We start from the raw sequence: 12,056 nt of genomic DNA on the forward strand, positions 1-12,056 counted from the left end.
AGATGATGGTGCAAGCTAAGAGGAGATGATGGGACAATTAAATGGAAAAAAAAGATGGTCTGGAGGAGGTGTAAATGAGATATCCTATCACCAACAATTGCCACTGAATCAATTACAGTAGGTACAGTTTAGTGCGAAATTGGTAAACCCATACCCGGTGAATGACTAAATGGCTGCTACTCTCAACTGGAGTCAGTTACTGTAAAGGAACATAATATAACGATGGTAGTCCAATCCTTTGTCCTGTCATTTACCTTTCTGTATTAGTTTTATCTTCTTCTTCAGGACTTGCACTCCCCAGGATACGTTTCCGTGCTTCTGCGTATTCTGCCTCTCTCTGGGCGAGTGACTTGACCTGTGGAGGTGGTCTTGTCGCAGAGTTCGGTGTGCTGACCACTCCGTTACTCGTCGGTCTTTTCAAAATGCGAATCTGTGGGGTGCAGGGTGTTGGATGGAGATCATCCTGTATGACGATGGGAAGTTTAGGCGGCAGCTTTGATTTCCTGTTTAAATACAAAAACATTATGACAGACTTTCTGGAATGCCATTCTCCCCAAATGCTGTGCCAAACACAAAATCATGCGACAGCATCCAACTGGACACCTGATCAGGAAGGGATTATGGCAGAACTTGAACAAGAATGTGCTGAGGAAAAATGGGAGTGTACCTCAGAGTCGTAAAGTAAAAACTCGGCTGGTTTAGCACACGGCTAAATCGCTGACTTTGAAAGCAGACCAAGGCAGGCCAGCAGCACGGTTCAATTCCTGTACCAGCCTTTCTGAACAGGCGCTGGAATGTGGCGACTAGGGGCTTTTCACAGTAACTTCATTTGAAGCCTACTTGTGACAATAAGCGATTTTCATTTATACAGGGCTGGTTTAGCACACTGGGCTAAATCGCTGACTTTTAAAGCAGACCAAGGCAGGCCAGCAGCACGGTTCAATTCACATACCAGCCTCCCGAACAGGCGCCGGAATGTGGCGACTAGGGACTTTTCACAGTAACTTCATTGAAGCCTACTTGGTGCAATAAGTGATTTTCATTTCATTTTCATTCATAAAGGGAGGGCGTAGTGCACTGCTGGCTTTTCACAAGCGTGTGTGGCACCCTTCTTGGCAGGCTACGCTGACAAAGGGGACTGATTTATTTTTAAAACTTCCATAACAAAATAGGCAGGCCTCTTCAACAGCTCACTTGACGCACAGATTCAGAAGGTCTACGCTGAGCCAGCCATCTAGTACTGCAACGTAATCTTTCTGTTGTGACTTCCCAAAGTCGAAGTGAAATGGCAGCTTCCAGACCACATTTAATACACCGTGAACCTTGATTACTGGCATTTGTTAATTTTCACTATTACAAACAATGACGGACAGGGAACGATGCTCTGCTCCATGCAGCCTGTCCCATTAAACGGACACAGCTTGTGAATCTTAGAAAATACACTCCCCACCCAAAACCATGTGATCTAAAGTAATTATCTCAATTGTCGGCAGCAATCATTTGTCGGTAGCAGTCATTAAATGTACGGCAGCAGAGATAGAGGAAGGGAGTGGAATCAAAAGCGATCAATCACTTGTTGCAACTGGTTACAGACTTTTGGTAAAACGTTTATGATGAAAAATAGTTTTCTACTAGGGAACAAACAGATTTTACCTTGCAATTCAGGATGAGATGGACAATACACTATTATAAAGGACAGGACTTGGAATTTGCACATTCTCCCCGTTTCTGAGAGTTTCACCCTCACAACCAAAAATGTGCAGGGTAGGTGGATTGGACATGGGATTTGGGTACTCTAAATTAAAAATAAATAAATAAAATGAAATAAAGGACAGGCTGCCACACCGCAAAATTTCATGCCATAGAACGGAAATAATGTTTTTTGGATTCAATGCACAAGCACCATTTTGTAAACATGGGGTGAGATCAAAGTTTAATTTCTCTTTGTGCTGCAGAATCCCAACATGCTTTTAATTGCTCTTGGATTTTTAATTTATCTTGTATTACTGGCATTCTGGTTCTTCTATCATTCAAGATATATTTGATCGATGGACGAATATAGAGTGCAAATAACTGCACTGATCAGTAATACATAACATTCTATTTAGGTCACTATCCTTATTTGGTGGCCCCATTCAGTGACTCACTTGCAGTTGTACACTTCTACTCCAAAAGTGCAAGAGTTACCAACCTCAGGTCATGGCATGGCATAGCATTTACGTGAACACTTTCAGCACAAAGCATTCCAGATCCTTGGACACATGATCTCGTCATCTTTTCCTTCAATTTCTCTGCCCAATCCTCCCACCTCTAGAGTTACTGGAAATTCATACTTTGCTAAACCCTCCAGCAGCTAAGCAAAACGTCATTGTTCATGAACAGGTATAACAACAAAACTAAGCAGGTTGTTCCCTCTCTCCCCACGTCCCTGCGCTGCACCGCACCCCCCCCCCCCCCCCCCAAAGAGCCAAGTCCAACTGAGTCTCCTGTCCCATTCCTAGAATACATTTTCAATCAGATATATGTCCATCTGTCAGATTTCTTTATGTACTTTATGTTCCTATGTATCAATAATAATTACCTGCAGTTGTACAGAACTATTTTCTTTTCGACATCATTTGGAAGTGGGAACAGAAATCTTGTCAATATTGGAAAGCTATCCTCTGAACAGACGAGCTTGAAAAGCACTCGTTCATAGCAGATCTGGGACTTGTGGTGGTAACATGCAGATAAAGGTCACACATTAGGTGGCTCCTGCTAGAGATCTGGTTTTTGGACTTTTATGCTCGGTTTCAGGGGTAGTATGTGAATGAGTTAGTATGGGAAGTCATAGGAGGCCGAGAATTAGAACATAGAACAGTACAGCACAGAATAGGCCCTTCGGCCCTCGATGTTGTGCCGAGCCATGATCACCCTACTCAAACCCACGTAACCACCCTATACCCGTAACCCAATAACCCCCCCCCCTAACCCTACCCTATTAGGACACTATGGGCAATTTAGCATGGCCAATCCACCTAACCCGCACATCTTTGGACTGTGGGAGGAAACCGGAGCACCCGGAGGAAACCCACGCACACACGGGGAGGACGTGCAGACTCCACACAGACAGTGACCCAGCCGGGAATCGAACCTGGGACCCTGGAGCTGTGAAGCATTTATGCTAACCACCATGCTGAAGACATGAATGTTGAAGACCCAGAAGAAGGGTGCTGGAAAGAAGGAAGAGGGTGGGTGAGTGAAAGTCTGCATCGAGTGAGGTTGAGAGTCCTGCAGGAAGATGGCGGGTGCAAGTTCAATGGGTGGGGCCGCTCCCCTCACGGTGGAAACTCTTTTTTAAAAACAAATTTAGAGTACCCAATTAATTTTTTCCAATTAAGGGGCAATATAGCATGGCCAATCCACCTACCCGACACATCTTTGGGTCGTGGGGGCAAAACCCACGGAAAGACGGGGAGAATGTGCAACCTTCACACAGAGAGTAACCCAGAGCCAGGATTGAACCTGGGACCCTGGCGCCGTGAGGCAGCAATGCTAACCACTGCGCCACCGTGCTGCCCTCTCATGGTGGAGATTCTGACCACGGTGATGTTGGTGGAGTTCGGGAGGCTGTTTTCCAAGCACATGGAGGTGCTTCGAAGGGAGATGACGATTGCGATGAAAGAGTGGGTGGAGGAGGCAATTGCCCCGGTAAAGGTGATGATGATGAAGACGTCAGTCGAGGTGCAGGAGCAAGGAGAGAAGTTGAAGGGGGTGGAGGAGGCATTGCTAAAACACAGCAACCAGGAGGTGCGGAGGGTGGCGGAGGCCAACAAAGGACTCAGAGACAAGGTGGAGGGGAGCGCGAGAACAAGTCGAGGAGGCAAAGCTGAGAATCTGTGGGTCTGCCTGAGGGGGTGGAGGGCCTGAGTACTTTGTAAAGATATTTGTGGAGTTGATTGGGGGGGGGAAAGAACCCTCCTGCTATAGTTGGACAGGGCCTAAAGCGAGAATGAGCCACCAAGGGTGATTACAGTCTGCTTTCACAGTTACCAAGTGAAGGAGAGGGTTTTGTGCTGGTGAAGCAGAGACGAGAGGTGAGGTGGGAAGGGGTTGGTATACGTACATACTAAGACCTGACAGTGGAACTGGCGAGAAGGCAGGCAGCCTTTGGACGGGTGAAGGCAGCATTGTATAGCTGCGGAGTGAGATTTGGAATGGTCTACCCAGCGAAGTTGAGTGTGACTCACAATTCGAGGGATTTTTATTTCAAGATGGTGGAAGCGTTCATTAAATCTGAACTACTGGGACTGAGGTAAGAGTTGGGAATTGGACTTGGTTGATGGGGATGGGGATGTTTTTCTTCTGGAGGGTTTTCTATTTGATTGAGGTTTTGCTTTTCTATTTCTTGAATGGGGGTTGTGTACATGTATTTTGGGCTTTAGTTTTCATTTTTTCCTTATGGGTGCATTTCGTATTGTTCTTGCACTGGCAAACGTAGGTTGGCTAGTGAACGGGAGTGTGTGTGTGTGTGTGTGGGGGTGACGATACTGGATGAGGTGTCTGCAAGAGAAACTGGATGGGTGATGCTGGGATGGGGTGTCGACGATGACAAAAGGATGGGGAGGGCCTGGCCGGATGGGCAGGTGATGGCAGGAAGGGTGAGAACCCCGATCAGAATAGTGACATGGAACCCGATGGGGTTGGGGGACCGGTGATGAGACTGAGTGTTTTTGTGCACTTCAGTTTAAAAGTTGATGCAGTGATGCTGCAGGAGACCCATTTGAGGGTGAAGGATCAGGCTTAAGGACAGTTGAAGGAATCAGGTGTTTCATTCGGGGTTCGAGAGTAGGACTCGGGGGCGGCGCAATCTTGGTGAGCAAGAGTGTGAGGTTTCAGATGGAGACAGTGGCGTTTGATCAGGGGGTTAGGCACATGATAGCGAAGGGTGTGTTGGAGGGGAGGTTGGTGGCGCTGGTGAGCATATATGGCCCCAATTGGGATTATGCGGGGTTCATGAAGAGAGCATTGGGTGCCGTCCCACATCTGGATGTTAGTGTGTGGGGGGGAGCTGGCTGGGCTCATGACAGAGGTGGGGGAGTGGAGATTTCTACACCGAAGGGATTGAGTATTCGCTTTTCTCCCTGGTTCACAAGGTGTTTGAGGATTCACTCTTTTGTGGTGGGAAAGGCTCTGTTGGCCGGAGTTAAGAGGTCGGAGTACTCAACAATTGTGATCTCTGATCACGCTCCACATTGGATGGAAATGGTTTTGGAGAAGGGGGCAGCCCAGAGGACGGGATGGAGAGTGGGTGTGGGATTTTGGCACAGGGTCATCTGGACTCAAAATGTTAGCTCTCATCTCTCCCTACAGATGCTGTCAGTCCTGCTGAGATTTTCCAGAATTTTCTCTTTTGGTTTCAGATTCCAGCAATTTGCTTCAATCCAGTGAATGTGGGGTCACTGGCAGATTGGAGCTTCTGTGACAAGGTAGGGAGGTGATTGAGGAATATGTGGGGTTTAATTGCATGGGGGAGGTTTCAGGGTAGGTGATATTTAAGGATAGGCTGGTGCCGCTGATGGTGAGAATGGTTGAGGGCGCGACGGTTAGGGGTGCCTTGCCGCAAACAATGGAGCAGACCTCCATCTCGCTCTTGCGAAAGAAGGACAAGGATCCGGTGTAGTATGGGTCATATAGGCCTTTATTGCTGCAGAATGTAGACGGCAAGATATTGGCAAAGGTGTTGCGTTTAAGGTTGGAAGGGTGCCTCCCAAAGGTGATTGAGGAGCATTAGACAGGGTTCGTAAAGGGAAGACAGTCATCCTTGGATGAGGAGGTTGTTGAACGTGGTGCTTTCTCCGGCAGAGGGGACGGAGACGAAGGTGGTGGTGGTGTTGGATGTGGAGAAGGCGTTCAATCGGGTGGAGTGGAGTTATTTGATGGCAGTATTGGAGAAATTTGGGATTGGGCAGAAGTTTGTGGGTACAGCTTCTATACAACGAGCCGATGGCAAGCGTGTGCACAAACAGTATGAACTCAGGATATTTTGCATTCCCGGAGTACGAGGCCCCATGTCCCCCCCCCCTTCTATTTGGATTGGGTATAAAACCCTTGGTTATTGAGCTTCGGAGCTTCGGGTTGTGGAACGGATAGTTTTTTTTGGGGGGGGGGGGGGGGGGGGTTGTCCATGAAGCGGTTACGGTGAAGTGGGAGGAAGAGTTGGGAGTGGTGCTGCGGAGGGCAAATGCCTCGACTTTGTGCGCGAGGCTGATACAGCTGAAGGTAGTGTCCAGGGCGCACCTTACAAAGTCTAGGATGAGCTGGCTGTTTGAAGGGGTTGAGGATGCATGTGAGCGATGTTGGAGGGGCCCTGCGAATCATGTAGATTCATGTAGTTTTTGTCCTGCCTGAAGCTGGAAAGGTTTTGGAGGACGGTGTTCAGCACCATTTTGGGGGTTTTACATGTGGACGTAGAGCCCAGTCCCCTGGAAGCCATATTTGGGGTGTCAGATTGGCTGGAGCTGCAGGCCGGTGTGGGGGCAGATGATTTTGCCTTTGCCTCGCTGATTGCTCGTAGGTGGGTATTGTTGGGGTGGAGGTCAGCTTCGCCACTCTGTGCCTCGGCATGACAGGGGGAGCTGCTGGAGTGTCTGACCCCGGGAATGGCGAAATTTGCTCTGAGGGAGGCGAGTGATGGTTTCTACAATTTTAGGGGGTTTGTTCATCAAGCATTTCCGGGAGTTGGTTAGCATTAACAGTTGGGAGGGGATGGGGGTGTGGGGGGGGGGGGGGGGGGGGTTTAGGTTGTTTTGTATTCTAAAATTGTTGAAAATTTGTTGAATATAAATACTTTCAAAAAAAAACATTCAAAGCAGATGTGGGGCAGGTTGTTGGATAACGAACATGATTATAAATCCCCAGCAAGTTTTTTGATCTCTGAAACAGAAATTCCCCCGTTCTCATGGTTGTTCTGAAGTCAGAAGTTCTCTTACAATACAGTGGCTCCTGTTTTGCCATGCACTTTCACATTCTATCAGAAAGAGAGTCCAACTCAGTTTACAAGGCATTGTAAGGATGCAAGCATTACTACCTCCCCATGTCACTGGCTGCAATGTTACTTCAAAAAAATTTGATTCTTCTAACCTAATTTATACGTGTGCTGCTAGATACCAAGTCTACAATATACCTTGCACCACAAGGTCCATGTTTGTTACTCAGTACATCAGCACACCCCTCAAATAATATCTGCACTTACACAGTGCTTCATCACCTCAGACCTTTCAAATTATTTTACACAATTACTTTTGTAGACATTGGGTGAAAGCAGCAGCCAATTTGTCTGCAGGACCCCCCCCCCCCCCCCCCCCCCCCCCCCCCCCCCCCGCCCCCGTAACTGCGATAAGTGCCTTATTCACAGTTTTTTGGTTGGATTGACTGGAGATGTTGGTCCAGATAATGGAAGACAACATTGCTGCCTCTACAACACTCCCTAACTTCCAGTTTGGGAAAAATAAAGATGCCTGTTTTCCTCAACCTTAGTCAAATTGAAGAACATTTTTCCATACAATTTCCACCCCCTTCCTTCAAATGTGGTGACAAATGCTGAGTTGCAGAAATCAAACTCAGGCAATCATTCTTAATCTGCAAGTATCAAAAGCCATACTGGAAGAAACATTTCACCTGAGCGTAATCTCATCATTAATGTTGATCTACACATTCCAGCAGGAACCATGAGATAAATGATTAAAAAGTACTAACTTGGTCTGATTTCCCTCGCACCATTCCCAAGCGCAATTCACTGCTGCCGCATTTCATTTTTTTCCCCCAATTAAGGGGCAATTTAGCGTGGCCAATCCATCTAACCTGCACATCTTTGGGTTGTGGGGGTGCAACCCACGCAGACACAGGGAGAATGTGTAAACTCCACACAGACAGTGAGCGGGGGCCGGGATCGAATCCGGGTCCTCAGCGCTGTAGGCAGCAGTGCTAACCACTGCGCCACCGTGTCGCCCTTGCTGCCACATTTCAGATTAATAACCCACAAACTAATGATATAAAAGAAAATCATAGGATGGTTACAGCACAGTGCATTGGTTCACTGACTCCCAAGATGCCAGTCCATTTTGCGGCCTTGTGGATTCCGTGGATCATGCCTATGTAGTTTGTTTTAGACTGCACCCCCTTTTCAGTTACTTAAAAAAACCTTTTTGAAGTTTTGTTTACACGCTCCTGATCTAAGGGCACGTGGTGCAGAGAGGAGTAGGGAAAGAGGAGGACCTCCCTGCGAGCCTGCTCCAGGGCCTGACCAAACCTATCAACTGGTACAGGCAGAGGGCAATCGAAGGGATTGCAAACAAAGCAATCGACAGACCTGACTGTCTGCCCCTCTGCCGTGGATACAATCACGGTCAGGTGTCCCTGGAAATGGAGCATGCAGTGTCTACTGGCAACGTTGAGACCTTCCGTGCCATTGGGGTGCTTTATTGGCCCCTCTAATCACATATTGGTTTGGTGTTTTAAGTCTCATTTGTGATTTGCTCTTTGTCCCTTTAATTTGTCCCTCAGTTTATTTGATTTAGTTTACATGGTTATTTATGATCAAAATAGTTGGAGATCATTCAGCCCAGTGTGTCTGTGCCAACTCTCCAAAAGCAACTCAGCTAGTCCAACTCCCTGCCTTTTCCCTGTGGGGCCCGTCAAATTTATTTTTTAGAAAATCACAATTCTTTCTTAAAAGCTTCAATTGAACCTGCCTTTACCTGGACAATATCCATCCTTGGGTTGACAAGTGGCCAACAACATTCATGTCACACAAGTGCCAGGCAATGACCATCTCCAACAAGAGAGAATCAAACCATTGCCCCATGACATTCAATGGCATTACCATCGCCAAGTCCCCCATTATCAATACCCTGGAGATTCCCATTGACCTTACTGAACTGGAATAGCCATATAAATACTCTGGCTACAAGAGCAGGTCAAAGGCTAGGAATCCTGCAGTGAGTAACTTACCTCTCAACTCACCAAAGTCTCATCATCATCTACAAGGCACAAGTCATGAATGTGACAGAATACTCTCCACTAGCCTCAATGAGTGCAGCTATAACACCTCAAGAAGATTGACACAAAGCAGTCAACCTGATTGGCTTCCCATCCAGACATCCACACCCTGCACCACTGACCCACCATGGCAGCAATGTGTGCCATCTACAAGATTCACTACAGCAACACACCAAGGCTGTTTCCTTCCAAACAACTACCATCTAGAAGGATAAGGGCAGCAAATTTATGGGAACAGCACCTACAAGTTCACCTCCAAGCCACTCACCATCCTGACTTGCAAATTTATCATGCTTCCTACACTGTGGCTAGGTCAAAATCCTTGAACGCTCCTAACAGCACCGTGGATGTACCTACACAGACTGCAGTGGTTCATCACGGCAGCCCACTACCTTATCAAAGGAAATTAGGGATGGGCAATAAATGCTGGCCTAGCCTTTGAATGAATTCCCCATTATATTATCAAGTATTTTAAAAGAGGGCAGAACTATACTTTGCAGTACCTTATAAAAGGCCTTTGAAAGTCCACCAGATTACTATGACTTTCACCAAATTAACTTTGTCTACTTTTACTTCTTAAAAGAATTCAATGAAGTTGGTTAAGCATGGCCTTCCTTTCTGAAAACTTTGTGAACTGGGATTAGAATAAATAGGGGTTTGATGGCCAGCATAGACACGATGGGCCATAGGGTCTCTTTTTGTACTGTAAACTTCCATGACTCTATAACTGATCCAAGTCCCTGGATTTGTTTGATCTTCCTTTTTTGAAAATTGAAACATCAGCTGTCTTGCAGCCCTTCAGTGTGTCTCCTCTCTCTTGCTTAGTGTAATCCCCTTAGACTCTCAGTTTTAGTCGCTCTAAGTTTAGTTTATCAACTATCATTTAAAATGTCTTGATATTAGAAAAAAGATAAAAAAGGTCATGTTCCTTCCAAAATCTGTGACAAACAACACAAAGAAATTGGGAGCATTTTAAGTATAATTGTAGGGCTAAAGTTAGTCAAATTGCGCCAGCTTCACCTATAGTTAGCCGTGTCATTCTGCTGTGCTCCATGTGCCTATCCAATAACCGCTTGAAAGTTCCTAAAGTGTCCGACTCCACTATCACAGCAGGCAGTCCATTCCATACATAACCACTCTCTGAGTAAAGAACCTATCTCGGACATCCCTCCTATATCTCCCACCTTGAACCTTAGTTATGCCCCCTTGTAACAGCTTCATCCACCTGAGGAAATAGTCTATGAACGTCCATTCTATCTATCCCCCTCACCATCTTATAAACCTCTATTAAGTCGCCTCTCATCTTCCTCCATTCCAAAGAGAAAAGCCCTAGCTCCCTCAAGCTTTCCTCGTAAGACCTATCCTCCAAACCAGGCAGCATCCTGGTACATCTCCTTTGCACCCTTTCCAATGCTTCCACATCCTTCCTAGTCAGGTGACCAGAACTGCACACAATACTCCAAATGTGGTCTCACCAGGGTCATGTACAGTTGTAGCATAACCCCACGGCTCTTAAACCCAAGCCCCCTGTTAATAAACGCTAACACACTATAGGCCTTCTTCACGGCTCTACTCGAGTGGCAACCTTCAGAGATGTGTGGACATGAACCCCAAGATTTCTCTGTTCCTCCACATTCTTCAGAATCCTGCCGTTGACCCTGTAATCCGCATTCAAATTTTTCCTACCAAAATGAATCACCTCGCACTTATCAGGGTTAAACTCCATCTGCCATTTTGTGGCCACGCTCTGCATCCTATCAATGTCTCTTTGCAGCCTACAACAGCCCTCCACCTCATCCACTACTCCACCAATCTTGGTATCATCAGCAAATTTACTGACCCACCCTTCAGCCCCCTCCTCCAAGTCATTGATAAAAATCACAAATAGCAGAGGACCCTGTGGTACACCGCTGGTAACTGGTCTCCAGCCTGAAAATTTTCCATCCACCACCACTCTCTGTCTTCTATGTGATAGCCAGTTACTCATCCAATTGGCCAAAATTCCCCCTATCTCACACCTCCTTATTTTCTTCATGAGCCGACCATGGGGAACCTTATCAAACGCCTTACTAAAATCATCAACTGCTCTACCATCATCTACACTCCCAGTAACCTCCTCAAAGAATTCAATCAAATTTGTGAGGCAAAACATACCCTTCATAAATCCGTGTTGACTATCCCGGATTAAGCTGCATCTTTCCAAATGGTCATAAATCCTATCCTTCAGGACCTTTTCCATTAACTTACCGACCACCGATGGAAGACTAACCGGCCTATAATTACCAGGGTCATTCCTATTCCCTTTCTTGCACAGAGGAACGACATTGGCCACTCTCCAGTCCTCTGGCACTATCCCCGTGGACAGTGAGGACCCAAAGATCAAAGCCAAAGGCTTTGCAATCTCATCCCTTGCCTCCCAAAGAATCCTTGGATATATTCCACCTGGCCCAGGGGACTTGTCGACCCTAAGGTTTTTCAAAATTGCCAATACATCCTTCCTCAGAATATCTACCTCCTCCAGCCTACCCACCTGTATCACACACTCATCCTCAGAAACATGGCCTCGCTCCTTGGTGAAGAAAAGTATTCATTCAACGCCTCTATCTCTTCTGACTCCATACACAAGTTCCTACTACTGTCCTTGACCAACCCTAACCTCACCCTGGTCATTCTTTTATTTCTCACATGAGTAAAAAGCCTTGGGGTCTTCCTTGATCCGACCCGCCAAGGACTTCTCATGCTCTCTCCTAGCTCTCCTAAGCCCTTTTTTTTAAGCTCATTCCTTGCTACCTTGTAACCCTCAAATGACCCAACTGAACCCTGTTTTCTCATCCTTACATACGCTTCCTTTTTCTTCTTGGCAAGGCATTCACCCTCTTTTGTGAACCATGGTTCCCTCATACGGCAATTTCCTCCCTGCCTGACAGGGACATACCTATCAAGGACACGCAGTATTTGTTCCTTGAACAAGCTCCACTTTTCATTTGTGCCTTTCCCTGACAAGTTTCTGTTCCTAA

At 46.6% G+C, this 12,056-nt stretch overlaps 1 protein-coding gene across 1 annotated transcript in view; it reads right to left on the bottom strand.

Annotated features, from left to right (window-relative positions):
- Positions 1–12,056, bottom strand: part of szrd1 (SUZ RNA binding domain containing 1) — a 40,888-nt gene that overhangs the window by 13,547 nt on the left and 15,285 nt on the right. Inside the window, exon 3 of the mRNA XM_038773256.1 lies at positions 255–503. Coding sequence (XP_038629184.1) covers positions 255–503 — 249 coding nt within the window. The remainder of the gene's footprint in view (positions 1–254; positions 504–12,056) is intronic.

The sequence above is a fragment of the Scyliorhinus canicula genome, chromosome 16, assembly GCF_902713615.1.
Source record: "Scyliorhinus canicula chromosome 16, sScyCan1.1, whole genome shotgun sequence".
Classification (NCBI taxonomy): domain Eukaryota; kingdom Metazoa; phylum Chordata; class Chondrichthyes; order Carcharhiniformes; family Scyliorhinidae; genus Scyliorhinus; species Scyliorhinus canicula.